Here is a 17,903-nt window from a genome sequence, read left to right as displayed (position 1 = left end):
GACTGCACAGTTCATATCACGAAATTACAAAGTTGAAATATTAACAAATGGCTTATTCCCCTTAGTTACTGATATAAATCTGCTAGTATATTAATATGAAACTTAATCTGAGATAGTAAGCTCATTTGTAGTAATATTTTAAAGGGCACTTTACTACTGGAGTTGGGTACAGACATAACAGTATAAAGTCCAGAAAGTTGAAAATTAGAGCTAAAATGACCTATTGAGAGGATATTGGAGTGAGGCGTTAGCGGTTCTATGCATCTCGACCATGACCGATGTCGCAAACCCCATCTGCCCGCAGTGTTTTGATGTGATGTCAACACTAATGCAAGGTGGTTTACTTGATTAGCTCATCAGCTGAGCTGGTCTCTATTTCTTGGCTGTGGTAGAAGTAAGCTTTCAGAAATTTACAATTGGCACTCTAAACTTTTTAGGGTGGCAGCAAAAATTAATCAGCTGTTTTTATTTGAAGAAAATCACTTAAAATTTGTTATTATGTACGTTTTTAACTGGTTCGGAGCTGGAAGCTCTTTTGGCTACTTAAAAGCGCTATTCTTTTCCAAAATATCAAAAATACTCCATATCCGCAGGTCTAACACCTGTGCTCCTGTGACGATTTACGACATACGAACATAATATTCGCCTTTTTTGGAGTTGGTCTATCCACTTGTTTCCAGTGCTTATTTTGTTTCTCTGTTGTCTTGGCGTCATAATAATACGCCAGCTATCTCCATGGGGATTAGGAGGCACACCAAGTCATTTGCATTGGCCTGACAGGGCAGCAACATTCCGCTGGTGCCTCGGGTCGTCGGGTTTCTTGAATGGTTGTAAGCTATCGCGTCACCCAGCGTCGACGACTTTTGTTATGCTTAAAATGTTGTGCAACTCAGCCCGGATTCTTGCATTGTTGTTTCAGTTCAAAAGCAGAAAACGAATTACCATACCCTATTTACCTTCATTAATAGTCTCCACCATTTCTTTTTTGGCTTGCCTGGCCACTTGCCGCGATATTTTTTCCCGAGATTTCCATGTCAATTTAAAACCAAACACCTGCCACAATGGGAACATGGAATGCTTCCATTGAAAAGTAATCACCACACCCATTAAGACATTTGTCGTACTGGGAGACGAGATGTTCAGTTCCTGTTTCCTAGAACGTGGTCGGCCGCTGACGGACACATAACCGCACACACTTTTGATTTTCTTGTCCAGCTAACGAACGTCCACTTCAATCTTCCTTCAGGTCGCCAAAGACGTGAAAATCACATGGCGAAAGATCCGGGCTGTGAGGATAATGTTGCAGTGTTTCCCAGCCACCTTCGTCAGATTGGCAGTGTGGGGAAAGGCGATCCGTGAAACAGGATGATTTCGTCCGAGAGCGCTCCTAATTGTTTTGACTTTATGGTGCGTCGCAGTTTCTGCAAAGTGTCTTCAGAGTGCTGCGCATTGATTGTGATTCCAAACGCGAGAAATGCGACTAGCAGAGGGCTTCTGCAGTCGAAGGAGGTCGTCATGACCGTATCAGAAGTTGTTTGAACAGCTTTAGATTTCTTTGCCGCGGCAAATGTGGGATTTCTCCACTGTTGTCTCTGCCGTTTGCCCTCAAGATGTCGAAACGCTGTCGAACAGAATCATTCTGTTGCACGATAATGCCCACCCCCACGCTGTCTATCGGACGAGGCTACACTCCAACAATTTAGTGGGGAAACACTAAAACATCGTCCGCACAGCCAGGGTCTTTCACTGTGTGATTTTTTACATCTTTGGAGACTTGAAGAAAGGCATGCGTGGACGTCGGTTCCATTCGGACGAGGAAGTGCAAGAATGGGTGCGGTTATGGATCTACGAAACAGGAAATGAACGTTTCGTCTTCCAGAGGGATAAATGTCTTAATACATAGGAAATGCAAGAATGGGTGCGGTTATGGATCTACGAAACAGGAAATGAACGTTTCGTCTGCCAGAGGGATAAATGTCTTAATACATATATGGTGGTTACTTTTGTACGGATCCATTGCATGGTCTCGTTGTCGGGGGTATTTGGTTTTCATTTGACTGTCCTTCATACACCATCACTGTAGACATGTACCTGAAAACAAAGAAAAAAATTATTTACGTAGCTTTATTTTTTCGAGGTAATAAACGAAACGTTGTCTAAATCTCCTATAGCCTGTAGTATTATGATGGGTATTACTATATGCAACAGACAAATCTTACAAGCTTCGTTATACCTCTTACGGTTGACGAAAGGCAATTGTGATTTAAATTGGCGGGTTATGTACTAGTGGTATGCAACCAGTAGCTTTTCAGATTTAATATGATTCATTGTACCATTGATTACACTCCTAGACAAAAAAGTGAAACACCCAGAAGCAACCGTCAGATGCCATAATAACTTCGTACACGTACACACCATCAGAGGGTACGTAAATGACTGGGGTTACAGTCCTCTGCGACAGGTGCAGTGGTCAACAGAGTGCTTTTGTGTTGTTTATGTTTACGGTTGTTGTCAGGCTTGGTAAAATACGGGGTGATTCAAAGTTCCTATTACAGGTTTCTAGGAGATGTAGAGCATACTTTGAGGATGAGGTTTTGATCAGGAAACCATGTCCGGAAATGTACGATTTGGATGTAACATAAATTTGGCGATCTGTCAAGCAAATCTCCCACTTCACGGTACACACAGAAGCTGAGAGGAGGGCGCCAACTTCAGTCCCTGTTCTAATCGTGACGTCACATGACGCCTTCGTCCAACTACAACAATTGCTCTTAGAAATTGGTACGTTCGAAACTGGGAGCATTGGCTATGGTGCTCCATGGAAGTCCCGGACTTTCGACTTTATAAAGAGGACGTCCTTAATCACGTAGAAGAGAACCCGAGGACAAGTACCCGAAACACTCGTTGTCTCTGCTGCGTGCGTACCGTGAAGTGGGAGAAATGAAAGTGATCCGATCCTCAAACTGATATCTAATGGAGCATTTCCAGACAAGGGTTCCTTATAAAAACTTCATCTACTAAGTCCCCTCTACAACCTCTAGAAGCCCATAATAGGAAATTTGAATCTTTCTGTACAAAGAGCGCGAACAGTGTCAGATGTTGAGTGATCACTGGTAAGGACGCCGAGATGCTGCGCACTCGTTTGAGACAGAGCTAAAGAACAAATTAGACAGTTTTAAAGGGGCCTCACAGTGGGTCTCCATGTGGCAGGCTAGCTGAATCGGATCGTGCAGTATCCAGATTTGTGGGGCTTTCGGACGTGAAAATGGACCCGATATTGGATTGCATGGGAAGGTCAGGACAGGCATACTGGCTGAGGTTCTGGTCTGAGCAACTCAAGGGGGGATTGCCATATTGCGCACCAAGCATACTGTAACACCTTCGCATCTGTGCTTGCCACCCGATAAGTAATGGACTCCCTGTAACATTCTGTATCACCCCGCACCATTGGTCAGAGCAAAGTAGCAGCAATAGGGAATTGACCTCCCATGTGTAGGCTGTCGTTATCACTACAAGCAGCGTGGGGTGGTGGTGCCGTGACTGGGAAGTATGAATCCCTGATAAATGGTGTTGCACTGTGATCCGTTATGAATCGCGATTCTGCACTACCCCAGGGGACCATCGTTGGCTAGAATGATGGCTGCCTGCTGGCAGGTCCAATTTTTCCAGTGTTTTGGAGAGGCACAGCCATCATGTATGAGTTCAGGTCACGGCTGGGAATGACTGAGGAAACTCTGAGGGCACAACTGTGCTTCAAGGACATTGTGGGTCTTCACATATTACCTCTCGTGCGACAGTGTTGTGGAGCTACACTACTGGCCATTAAAATTGCTACACCAAGAAGAAATGCAGATGATAAACGGGTATTCGTTGGACAAATATATTATACTAGAACTTACATGGGATTACATTTTCACGCAATTTGGGTGCATAGACCCTGAGAAATCAGTACTCATAACAACCACCTCTGGACGTAATAACGGCCTTGATACGCCTGGGCATTGAGTCAAACAGAGCTTGGATGGCGTGTACAGGTACAACTTCAACACGATACCACAGTTCACCAAGAGTAGTGACTAGCGTATTGTGACAAGCCAGTTGCTCGGCTACCATTGACCAGACGTTTTCAGTTGGTGAAAGATCTGGAGAATGTGCTGCCCAGGGCAGCAGTCGAACATTTTCTGTAGCCAGAAAGGCCCTGCAACATACGGTCGTGCATTGTCCTGCTGAAATGTAGGGTTTCGCAGGGATCGAATAAAGGGTAGAGGCACGGGCCGTAACACATCTGAAATGTAACGTCCATTGTTCAAAGTGCCGTCAATGGGGGCAAGAGGTGACCGAGACGTGTAACCAATGGCACCCCATACCATCATGCCAGGTGATACGCCAGTATGGCGATGACGAATACACGCTTCCAATGTGCGTTCATCGCGGTGTCGCCAGACACGGATGCGACCGACATGATTCTGTATACAGAACCTGGATTCATCCGAAAAAACGACGTTTTGCCATTCGTGCACCCAGGTTCGTCGTTGAGTACACCATCACAGGCGCTCCTCTGTGTGATGCAGCGTCAAGGGTAACCGCAGCCATGGTCTCCGAGCTGATAGTCCACTCTGCTGCAAACGTCGTCGAACTGTTCGTGCAGATGGTTGTTGTCTTGTAAACGTCCCCATCTGTTGACTCAGGGATCGAGACGTGGGTGCAGGATCCGTTACAGCCATGCGGATGTCAGCACGTTGTAAGTGTCACCAACGGCTCCAACCTTGTGTAAATGCTCTGAAAAGCTTATCATTTCCATATCACAGTATCTACTTCCTGTCGGTTAAATTTAGCGTCTGTGGCACGGCATCGTCATGGTGTAGCAGTTTTAATGGCGAGTAGTGTAGTATTCCCTTTTAGAAGCATCCAATTCACTCAAGATTTATTGTTGAAACAGTGCATATGTGGCTCTGAGGTACCAGGTACCGACCAGTGCTGAAACACATTTGTTAGTACGCAGTATAGGCTCTACCGGCGGCACTCTAGCATCCAGTCGATCGTACAGATAGCCAGTACTGTCCTGAAATATGTTATTCCATGCCTGCTCGACCTTCCCACGTAGCTCTGTAATAGATGTTGGTTGACGAGTCGCGTAAGTCACTTCTTGTCCCGTGACATCCCACACGTGCTCGATTGGAGTCATATCTGGAGATGATACTGGTCAGTAATGTTTCTGCACGTCTTGCAGAGCACGTTGTGTCTCTGGGGCAGTATGTGGACGAGTTTTATCTTTTTCAAACAACACATTATCTTATTATCGCAAGAACGGGAAAAGAACCGGCTTAACAACATTCTAAACACACTGTGCGCTGCTTAGCGTCCCTTCCAGAAACAGCAAAGGGAACGAGAGTTTTAGCTTGTCGCACGCCAGACCATAAGGCCTGGGGTGGAAACAGTGTCTCTTGGAGAAATGCACTCTGAGACAGCGCTCACCAGGTCTGCGTCGTTCGCGCAAACGATCGTCACTTGCATGAGGGCAGAATTTGCTTTCATCGCTGAAAACCACGGCGCGCCATTCCATCTCCAAGCGGTCCTCTCACAGCACCGACGAAGCTGTGCGCGTCGATGCTGTGGCGTGTGTGGTAGACAGGCTAGAGATTTGCGCGCACGTAGTCCCACTGCTAATAACCGATTAACAGCCGCTCGTGTTGAAACACGTGGGTTCACATGCCCTGTATCTGTGCTGTGGTAGGTGTCCTTACATTACAACAATCCTGGCGGTCGTCTGCGCTGCGTGGACGTCTTCTAGAACCTGGTGTCTGTGTGTATGTGAATGTTCACGTTATCACTGACACCAGCATCGTTGCACAACTGACACGGCACGTCCAACGTGTGTGGCAATTCTCCAGGAGTATCCAGCCACTCGGAAGGCCACACTATAACCCCTTTCAAACTCGCTCAGCTGGCTGTAGGAAGTGGGAGTGCGTCTGTGAGGCACGGTTGCCTGCTTGTTTCAAACGTTTGCAACAGAAAGAGCCTTCTGATAGTGAACATTCCCTATTAAGGGATAGACACAGATAGTGCTCTGGCAGTTATGCCACTACGGTATCTCTTGGCGGACGGACGGCCGTTGTGGCCGAGCGTTTCTACTCGCTTCAGTCCGGAACCGCGCTGCTGCTACGCTAGCAGGTTCGAATCCTACCTCTGGCATGGATCGGTGCGATGTCCTTAGGTTAGTTAGGTTTAAGTAGTTCTAAGTGTAGGGGACTGCTGACCTCAGATGTTAAGTCCCATAGTGCTTAGAGCCATTTGAACCATCCTGGCGGACGGAGGGACGACATAGAAGCAATTCAGAGACGGGCTGCTAGATTTGTTGCTGGTAGGTTTGATCATCACGCGAGTGTTACAGAAATGCTTCATGAACTCGGGTGGGAGTCGCTAGAGGAAAGCAGGTGTTCTTTTCGTGAATGGCTACTGAGGAAATTTAAAGAACCAGCATTTGAGACTGACTGCAGTACAATTTTACTGCCGCCAACTTACATTTCGCGGAAAGACCACAAAGATAAGATAAGAGAGATTAGGGCTCGTACAGAGGCATATAGGCAGTCATTTTTCCCTTGTTCTGTTTGAGAGTGGAACAGGGAGAGAAGATGCTAGTTGTGGTACGCCACGCACCGTATGGTGGATTGCGGAGTAGGTATGTAGATGTAGATGTAGACGGCGTTGAAACCCTTATCAGTACATCTACTTCCAGAATGAGATCCTCACTCTGCAGCGGAGTGTGCGCTGATATGAAACTTCCTGGCAGATTAAAACTGTGTGCCGGACCGAGACTCGATCTCGGGACCTTTGGCTTTCGCGAGCAATTGCTCCATAATCTTAGCTACCCAAGCACGACTCCCACCCCGTCCTCGCAGCTTTACTTACTATCTCACTCCTACTTTCCAAACTTTACAAAAGCTCTCCTGCGAACCTTCCAGAACTAGCTCTCCTGAAAGAAAGGATATTGCGGAGACATGGCTTACAAGAGGAAGGCCTCAGACACGGCCCACCGATTCGACGCAGATTTGGCAGGTCGCTTGTGTACAACCTAAAACGAGGGAATCTAAGGTATTTTGGGTCAACACCCCCGCGTTTTTGAGAAAATCACCCCTAAATGTTATGACAAGCAATCGACTCAAAATTTGCGGGATCCACAGATAATTGTAAATAGAGCATTTTTCATTATCAGGTACGGGGTCCGAAAACGCATACTTTTCCAGAAATCGAGGTAAGATACTTTTGCAACTGCCTCTTCTGTACCCACATGGTAAACACCTATCGCCGACAGCGCCCACAGCGCAACGGCCAAGGTAACTAGCTGGGAATCTGAAAACCCGAAGACACCTAGTGGATGTTATTCTTTTCGTTTGTATTTTTCCATATCTCAATTGATAGTGACAAGGCTTAAAAGTTTAATACCTCACTAACTCACGGCGTTCGGGAAATTAGTTTACCTACATTATTATTATCATTCTTTATTGATTTACTTACTTTATTAACCCTCCTATCCCTTTCAATTGAGATATAGAAAAATACAAACGAAAGGAAGAACATCCGGTAGGTTTTTTCCCCATTCGAAACCTGGTTTACCGATTACCCAGCCATTTACCTTGGCCGTTGCTCTATCGGCGCTGTCGGTGAAAAGCGTTTACCATGTGGGTACAGTAGCGGCAATTGTAAAAGTTTCTTTCCTCGATTTCTGGAAGAGTTTACGTTTGCGGACCCCATACCTGATGATGAAAAATGCTATATTGACAATTATCTATGGATCCCGCAAATTGTGAGCCGATTGCTCGTCATAACATTTAGGGGCGATTTTCTCAAAAACGCGGGGGTGTTGACCCAAAATACCTTAGATTCCTTCGTTTTAGGTTGTACACAAGCGACCTGCCAAATCTGAGCTGAATTGGTTGGCCATATCTGAGGCATTCCCCTTGTTAGCCACAGCCTGGGGGATGTTTCCAGAGTGAGATTTTCACTCTGCAGTGGAGTGTGCGCTGATACGAAACTTTCTGGCAGATTAAAACTGTGTGCCGGACCGAGACTCGAACTCGGGACCTTTGTCTTTCGCGGGCAAGTGCTCTACCATCCGAGCTACCCAAGCACGACGTACTATTCATGCAAAGGTCCCGCGTGCGAGTCTCGGTCCGGCACACAGTTTTAATCTGCCAGGAAGTTTCAGTACATCTACTGTCCCCCACGTGGCGGGTCTAAATCGACGTTGGCTTTTCAGATGTACTAGTTTTTTTTCAGCACTGTATATTTTAGCCAGCTTAGCCCTCTCCCTCTCTTCCCTCTTTCTCGAGACCCCTCCCCCTCCCAAACACACACACACAAACAAAATAATTAGGTGCACTTGGGTGGTGACAACGAATTTGCAGTCACTCGAAAACTACTTGCTGGTACAACAACTCTTATGAAATTCAAAAATCGACTGGTTACATGTCTTACCTACACATAGCGCCGAACTTCAGAAGAGACAAATGGTTTAAATGGCTCTGAGCACAATGGGACTTAACTTCTGAGGTCATCAGTTCCCTAGAACTTAGAACTACTTAAACCTAACTAACCTAAGTACATCAAAAACATTTATGCCCGAGGCCGGATTCGAACCTGCGACCGTAGCGTTTGCGCGGTTCCGGACTGTAGCGCCTTGAACGGCTCGGCCACTCCAGCCGGCTCTGAAAAGACAGCTCTTATAGTCTCGAGTTAATGTTTCACGCTTACAGTTGTGTGTACATTGGTTTGAAACTTCCTGGTAAATTAAAACTGTGTGAAGGATATCGACTCAAACTCGGAACCTTGCGCTTCAGGTTCGAGCTCCAGTGTGGGGAAGAGTGTCAGTTTACAATGAAATTTTAATTTGCTTATTCTTTAATGGCAGTGTGGAACTGCTACACAAGTGCGACGGCAAGGTCGCTAACAGCAGCACATTGCTCCCCCTGTGCGCAGGCCCTGTCGCTGTTGTTCGTGCCGCTTCTGGTGTCTGCGCTGTGCGCGCCGTCCTGGGGGCGGTTCGTGGCCGCCGACGGCTCCCTGCCGACCACCACCACGGAGGGCCCGCCACAGCCGTACAGCTTCGTCTACGTAGCCGGCCGCTATCCCGGACACATCGACCGCACTCACAACGAGGAGAGCGACGGCTCCGGCGTTGTCAGGGGTCAGTAACCATCATTTCTTCTTCTCTTTCATGTGGTGTACACGAAGGTGTCGTCCTTGAGTGACTGTGGGAGGATACAAGATGAGTTGGACAGGATTTGTGATTGGTGTAAAGAATGGCAGCTAACTCTAAATATAGATAAATGTAAATATGATGCAGATGAATAGGAAAAAGAATCCCGTAAAATTTGAATACTCCATTAGTAGTGTAGCGCTTGACACAGCCACGTCGATAAAATATTTAGGCGTAACGTTGCAGAGTGATATGAAGTGGGACAAGCATGTAATGGCAGTTGTGGCGAAGACGGATAGTCGTCTTCTGTTCATTGGTAGAATTTTGGGAAGATGTGGTTCATCTATAAAGGAGTCCGCTTATAAAACACTAATACGACCTGTTCTTGAGTACTGCTCGAGCGTTTGGGATCCCTATCAGGTCGGATTGAGGGAGGACATAGAAGCAATTCAGAGACGGGCTGCTAGATTTGTTACCGGTAGGTTTGATCATCACGCGAGTGTTAAGGAAATGATTCAGGAACTCGGGTGGGAGTCTCTAGAGGAAAAGAGGCGTTCTTTTCGTGAATCGCTACTGAGGAAATTTAGAGAACCAGCATTTGAGGTTGACTGCAGTACAATTTTACTGCCGCCAACTTACATTTCGCGGAAAGACCACAAAGATAAGATAAGAGAGATTAGGGCTCGTACAGAGGCATATAGGCAGTCATTTTTCCCTCGTTCTTTTTGGGAGTGGAACAGGGAGAGAAGATGCTAGTTGTGGTATGAGGTACCCTCCGCCACGCACCGTATGGTGGATTGCGGAGTATGTATGTAGATGTAGATATCTCTCGCCATTACAGTTCGATTCTTCCTGACTATTCACTTGATCTCCAACCTAATATTCTTCGTTAGTAAATTGTGATTTCGAAAATCTGATTTCGAAATCTCTGCCCCATCACGAAATAATCCAGCCAATATCAACCCAATATTTCCAGGTCTTTTCAAAGTGTACCTCTTCCTTTTGACAATTCTGAACAGTACATTCGGTATTACTGGCCTAAATTTATTGCAGAGCTTGAAGAGTCGTTCCTGCTAACGAGTTTGTATATTTCCGTAATTCCATCTTCTGCTCCTTTCTGGCTCTTGACAGAATGATAGTACTCCACAGTACTTAATTCTGTCGTTGATGACGATGTTTGTTCCAAATTTAAGCTGTGGTCGGAACCGATCCCTCGATGAGCGGTGTTTCAATTAACAGTGTACGACATGTTGTACCTGACTCCAAATGTTCATTGCATGCGGTATTCTTCGCGATGTTCGCTCGGAGATCGATTGACGTGGATCTGAATTCACTAATAGTTCAGCTCCCGTCTGTTTTGAAACTGATTGTGTTGACACTTGCCTCCAGCCATTGTTGGTTAGGATATTTTTCCGACTACTGTTCTTATGCCGTGCTACACGGTTGCGAGAATTACATCATTCCTTGTTAACACATGGGAGATTCCGCACTGATACCGAAAAATTTGACAACATTCACAATGCAGTAATGTGCACATTCATTACTGATAGCTTCTTTCTGTCATTGTGTCATGTCTTCAAGTTGACCCATAACTTAAGCTGGATTTACACTAGCAAGTCGTCTGTAGAAGTTATTGCTGCAAGTTATTGCGATCCGCTTGCAGCTATGTTTACACAGCAGCGCAAGAATTAATCAAGATTCTTCCGCAAGTTCTTTGGCAAGAAACTTGCATCAACAACTTGCTGATACTGTTTACATATGCTTTCAGTACCATTACGGGTGTAAGCCCAAGTATAAAATGACAAGTAGTCACGTGAGATAGATATGCTGCAGCTCTTGTAACTGTAATGAAAAACGTGAAAAAGAAAAAGAGAAGTATTTGGGTTAGAGAGTGGGTAATGAGAAGATCGCAGAATGGTGCCTATAATAACCTTTTGCAAGAACGTAGTATGGAGCGCATGGATACTTTTGAAAACTTTTGTAGAATGTCCTCGAATGATCTGGAGTGTTTGTTGACGTTAATAGCGCCCATCATATCAAAACGAGACACAAAACTTCCGTACTGCTATTTCAGCAGAGCAACGTTTGCTAGCCACTCTATGATTTACAGCTACAGGTGAGCTACGAATTAAATAGGACGTTTCATTTATTTATGTGAAACATACAACCAAAAAAAGTTTGAATATTGAAATCTTTTCTTTGTAGGAGACTCATACAAGTCCCTAATGTGCTTGTTTCATATTCCCGTCAGCACAATTTCTTTGATCATACCCGATATATGTAGAGCCATTTTTGACGTCTTGAAAAGGGAATATTATTTGATGGTGAAAACACACAATGAAATTAAATTTTTATTGAAATAAACTTCATTTTACAGAATACGCTTATAAATATGTTTTTTTTCTAATGCTCATAAAATGGAAAGTGACAAGCAAATTAAATAGAACATGTAATAATTACACATCGTCTTTTTCTAGACTCCTAAAACAACAAGCGAGTGGATGCAGGCTGCAAAGGGGTTGTGTCATCAAGTTATGCTACTTTCTCTGTATTTCTTTCACAGATGTGTCGAATATCGACGAGATTTCATTTAATGCGCTCATCTTCTTCATTCTATTCTTACAGTCCCAGTTATGCAAGTTCCATATTTCGGGGTAGCTCTCCACGGCTTCAATAAAATGTTCTGTATCCTGCTTCATCCATTCCCATTTCTGAAATTTGTTTGTATATCATACATAAGATGGTTGCATAAAATTAAGTCGCAACATTAAGTAAAATGTTAAATATGAGTATTATGCAGACGACATACTTACTATAACTTGCGCTTCCTACTTGCAGGAAATAAAAATAAATCCTAAAAGCTGCAAGTTACTTGCAGATACGTCTTGCGTGGTGTTCACACTGGAAGCGGAAAACGTGCAGCAAGACACTTCCGCAATGAATTGCTGCACTTGGCGATATGTTTACACTCACAACTCGCGTGGCAAGTTCCTCCACACAAGTAAATTGTTTCAAATGGCTCTGAGCAGTATGGGACATAACATCTATGGTCATCAGTCCCCTAAAACTTAGAACTACTTAAACATAACTAACCTAAGGACATCACAGAACACCCAGTCATCACGAGGCACACAAGTAAATTGCTGCAATAACTTGCTAGTGTAAAGCGAGCATTACATCACCAGTGGAGGGCCAAATCACTGCCTTCTATACGAGTAGCTTTCCAAAGTGATCAATAGGCTCTTTCAAGGTGATGACTAATATTTTGTTAGGTGAGTTTTCCATCGTATTGTTTTGACTGTCGTTGAAAGCAGCCGACGGGTTTTGCAGGTTCGTTCGCCTACATAGACCCGCGGTACCAGGTGCGCACGGTTGAGTACACGGCGGACAAGCAGGGATTCCATCCAATCGTGAGCCTGCCCGTGGCAGACACGCCGACCGTGGCGGCCGCCAAGCAGAAACACGCTGAGCAGTACGCACGCATCGCCGCCGAGCACCAGCGCATCGCCGCCGAGCGGGAGGCACTGCTGCCGCAGCAGCCGCAGCACGATGGCGACTACAACGCCATCGCCGGCGCGCACCAAAACTACTGAGCAGAGATAAAATTGTACCTGCCGCAGTGCAAACAACTGCTGAACCAAAAATTTTTGCTTCTATTGACATAAGGGAAATAAAAACTTGTTTACAGTAAAAGTATCATTATTGCTGCTAATTGTAATAATGCAGGCAAACTAAAGTATTTAATTACATTTACGAGAACATTAATTTTCTTGTACTGATGTAGCTGAGTTTACAATTCGCTATGTCAACATTTCCTGCAGCTGTAGCTGACATAAATTGGTTTCCATGTAAATTGTATTTGATTTCATACTCATGCAATGAATTTGCAAGTAAGGCTATTAAACAACGTTAAGTGCTAAACAGTGGTTCAACATAAAATGTTTAATTGATTTCATTGACTTAAAATGTAGATTTGAAGCCTGACAGTAGTGTAAAATTTTGGAAGGAAATTTTGGGTAGGAAAACATCTGGTTCACAGACATTCCATTGAAAGACGTTATATGAAGACTGTTGTACACTGACATTCTACTTATACTATAATGATGTACTGAATTATTTTAAATTAAAGTTTACTAAACAGTTTCTTTGGCATTTATTTTTTGAAAGAGATCGGAACAAGATGTCTATGATTCTTTACTTTACGCTTTACTCACATTACCATGCTATGAATTTGCGAATTTGCTTTGCTACAGAGTGATGGAAGATAATGGTTCTAGTCATCACTGACACTCTTCCTTTTTTTTAATTTTATACTAAGAACATCTTTGCTCTATCGTCTTAGCAACTGTCTGAAAAAAATCTACATTTTTTCCCTCAAAAACATTTATTCAAGGACACAGAGATAAGGAAAATGTAGAGAATGCTCCTAGTGGTAATAATTTGGAATGGAGCATTTGTATTGTATTGTATGTTAACCAGAAGCCTAGAAACAATGACGAGGCTCCATCCCTGGTGCAGTCGCAGTGGTCCAAAACCCCACGATGAATGCTGCAGTCCATTTCACCCCTCCGCTGCAACACATCAAACCACTCTTTCAGGGTTATTGTGCGGTTTGGCCCCCAGTGGACGTTCCCAGGGAATGTCTCACACCAGAAAAGTGTAACCCCTATGTTTGCATGGTATAGTAATGGTGGTGTACGCATATGTGGAGAACTTGTTTGCGCAACAATCGCCAACATAGTGTAGCTGAGGTGGAATAAGGGGAACCAGCTTGCATTCGCCGAGGCAGATGGAAAACCACCTAAAAATCATCCATAGACAGGCCAGCTCACCAGACCTCGACACAAGTCCTCCAGGCGGATTTGTGCCAGGGACTAGGCGCTCTATCCCAGTGCAGAAAGCCGTGCGTTAGATCGCATGCCTAACCGGACAGGCAAAATGGAGCATAGTAACATTCTTAACATTTCTACGAATCATCAGTAAATGGCATTTACATTCCATCCAAGATAGTAATGTGTGGTTCTCCATTTCTATGAAAACAGTATGCAGACAGCTCCAAATTATGTCACTGCTGTTAATACTAATAAGCAATTTACAGTGGCACTATAAATTATGTATGAGTCTGCGCTATCTGTTTGGCTCATAATTTATTCTAGTCTTCTGTAATCCTTCAGCAACATAAAATCTGAAATTTAAGTACAGGTCTGGGAACAAGGTAATACTTAGACAGTAATTCGGTTTGTACAGTAATTTATTAATAACAGTTCAAGACTCTATGCCTTTTGGTCAACAACTGTCTTCAGAACCTATGATATAAAATCAAATCCAAATATGAGAATAAAATAGGTAATTGTTATGAAGATGCATATGTCTGTGCATAGATAAAACAGTATGATACTTACTGAAGCACCAAAGAAACTGGTATAGGCATGCATATTCAAATGCAGAGATATACATATGTAAACAGGTAGAATACGGCGCTGCGGTCGGCAGTGCCGTATAAGAGAAGTGCTGCTGCAATGGCAGGTTATCAAGATTTAAGTGAGTTCGAACGTGGTGTTACAGTCGCTGCACAAGCGATGGGACACAGCATCTCCGCGGTAACAATAAAGTGGAGATTTTCCCTTACAACCATTTCGGGAGTGTAGCTTTACACCTCACCTGGGCCCATCATCACGGCCATTGGACTGTTGATGTCTGGAAATATGTTGCCTGCTTGGATGAGTCTCATTTAAAATTGTATCAAGCAGATGGATGTGTGTGGGTATGGAGACAACCTCATGAATCCATGGACCCTGCATGTCAATAGCAGACTATGCAAACTGGTAGAGGCTCCGTAATGGTGTGGGGCATGTGCGTTGGAGTGATATGAGACCCTTGATACGTCTAGATACGACTTTGACAGGTGACACATGCATAAGCCTCCTTTCATATCACCTGCGTCCATTCATGTCCATTTGCGTTCCGACGGAGTTGGGCAATTCCAACAGGACAATCCGACACCCCACACGTTCAGAATTGCTACAGAGAGGCTCCAGGAATATTCTTCTCAGTTTAAACACTTCCGATGGCCACAAAACACCACAGACACGAACATTATTGAGTACGCCTGGGATGCCTTGCAACGTGCTGCTCAGAAGAGATCTCCACCTTCTTGTACTCTTACGGATTTATGAACAGCTCTGCAGGATTTATGGCGTCACTTTCCTCTAGCACTACTTCAGACATTAGTCGAGTCCATGCCACATCATGTTGTGACACTTCTGCATGCTCGTGGGTGCTCTACGCAAGATTAGGCAGGTGTACCAGTTCCTTTGGCACTTCAGTGTAGATTTAGTATAGACAAAAGATATCACATTACTACATATCAGTACCGTTGAAAGTGTTCACAGTGTTATGTGCAGAGTAACATCATTAGAGCCACTAAAATGAACAAACAATACTTTATTATAAATGGAATCCACGACCTACATTATTTTCTTGTACATGCTGTTGTGTTAATATATCAAGAAACAATCATTTATTTTAATTACAAGAGGAAAATCTGAGCAGATAAAAGACAGATTCATATAATTATTTTAGACATATATATTTTTCTAATTGAGAATTTGGTTTATCTGTTAGTAATGATTTGAATATTGTGCTGTCTTATAATCATGCATTACATTAGCTGAATAGATTGATCTCTCAGTACATATATTCTATTGCTAACACTAATGCAGACAGCCTATCAATTGTGTCATCAGATAATATTAATCCCTTCTTCCCTCTAATTTACTGCATTTGAATATGGCCTTTCCACAATTCAGTCGAAAGATAAAACAAATGCTTTCTGCTTTCACTGTGTATTCTACATACTTTCTTCATTTTTTCATTAGCATAAGACTTGTTACATTCATACACTTAGATATTCACTCAAATACGTATCATTTACATAATGCAAATTTTCATTAAAATTAACACACACTAAAAACCGCAGAAACAATTGTCAAATATGATTTTGCATGTTTTAAATTGCTGACAACTGATTATGTGAAACAGTAAATACGTCGTTTTGTATGTGTTATTACTAAAAGTTTTCTAAATTTTGGGGATATGTAGTCATCTGTCTGAAATCTAAGCTACTGTTTACTATATCCCATGGGAGAGATCATACCACTAACTTGCCTTGACTAATTAAAATGTGATACAAAAGTTTATTTGAACTGACTGATTTACTTTTTGCCAGTACAGACTTTTGTTTACTTGCATAATCTGCTGTTTTTAGCACTCCTTCTGCAGCAATAAAAGATGCAAATTCGATGTCTGATCCTACCTGATGATGCATTGAAGTGGCAAGGGATACCGCAGTTTCTGGATCTGCTGTCTCTGCTTATGCATGGTATTGTGGCAATTCTTTGCATTGAATTAATGCAAACTGTTCATTAAAATAATAGTTGCTGCTGAATTTGCAGTTTTTGAATTAAAAAATACTTCTAAGATGCTCAGAATGAAATGTTCAAACGGGGTTGATACAAAATGTGCACTTAAACACAAGTTTTCAATTGTGAATGACTACAAACCCAGTCCATTTTCTTTCACCGTTGTGCTATTGCTACTTAGTCTGTACTATTTAGTCATTAACCCCTCTTTATGCAAGGAAACATATGTGCAAATTTTTTTGATCTGCTTCATATACATTTCACATATTCCTTGGTCAACTCAGCCTTGTTCATTCTAAAATGTTATTATGAAATCAGCAGCAATCAGGGCTCTTTTTATACACTTCTGACACAGATAATGAAATTTTTATTTCTTCAGCTATAAAATTCTTTCCTAGCTAACAAGATCGACAAGTGTCATTACAGCCTTCTCTGAACAAACACTTTTCTTCAGCATTTCTGGGGAACTTTTGCCTGAAGAGAACCATCTTATTATATATCATTTTAGCTTTATTCCATGCACTTTTCCATGAAAAACAGCTGACTATATACTTTTGAACCATCTTTCACAAAAAATCACACAGTTTCTAAATGTATCTCCGTAACATCACTCCACTAAATTTACGTTGGTAACATTTTATCTGTGGGTGCAGCATTCCTATTACAGAAAATAAGTAAGTACATAATTTACATTCGCTAGGTAACATAAATAACATTAATGTAAGCTAAGCATGAAGAAACATAATGTAGCAGCAACTTCTGCCACCGGACGTATCACAATGACCAAATGTATCAGAAAGAGGTAGAAGGCACTGTATTCAGACTCGTCCAAGCTTTCCAAATGATTTATTGCTTCCAACCACAGTGCCCTCGTACACCTTGTATACATCACAGTGCTCTGCAATACTGAGGAAGCACCTCAGTGGCCCGTGCAATGCAATGCCGTGTAGAGCCAGCCTTGGCCAGCTGCGGAGTTCTGGTGGCGTCAGGAAATCCGCCTGTTGACTTGGCAGTCTGCATTCCTGCTTACTCAGCACCACTCGGTGTGAGCCGCAGGTGGCCAGCTGCGTCCTTGTCGCTGGTGTGGCTGAGATCGCAGTGACAACAAGAGCCCGCAATCTGGTATCTGAATCTGTGGCCCTCGTCTCAGGATGTTTTGGGAGCCAGGACGACTGCCCGTGATAGCTAGCCATGGAGTGGCCCGCCGCTGGCTGGCTCTGGACCCCACGTCGGCCTCAGATAGTCGAACGCTCGCACCCCTTCTGTTGCTTCATGAAGCTGATGGT

At 43.5% G+C, this 17,903-nt stretch overlaps 1 protein-coding gene across 1 annotated transcript in view; it reads left to right on the top strand.

The window, feature by feature from the left end:
- Positions 1-13,339, top strand: part of LOC126284805 (uncharacterized) — a 101,740-nt gene extending 88,401 nt beyond the window's left edge. The window contains exons 2-3 of the mRNA XM_049983969.1: positions 8,977-9,184; positions 12,527-13,339. Coding sequence (XP_049839926.1) covers positions 8,977-9,184; positions 12,527-12,789 — 471 coding nt within the window. The 3' untranslated portion in view covers positions 12,790-13,339. The remainder of the gene's footprint in view (positions 1-8,976; positions 9,185-12,526) is intronic.
- The last annotated feature ends 4,564 nt before the right edge of the window (positions 13,340-17,903 follow it).

Source organism: Schistocerca gregaria, chromosome 8, assembly GCF_023897955.1.
Source record: "Schistocerca gregaria isolate iqSchGreg1 chromosome 8, iqSchGreg1.2, whole genome shotgun sequence".
In the NCBI taxonomy this organism is placed as follows: Eukaryota; Metazoa; Arthropoda; class Insecta; order Orthoptera; family Acrididae; genus Schistocerca; species Schistocerca gregaria.
This window is presented reverse-complemented; position numbering and strand designations above follow the sequence as displayed.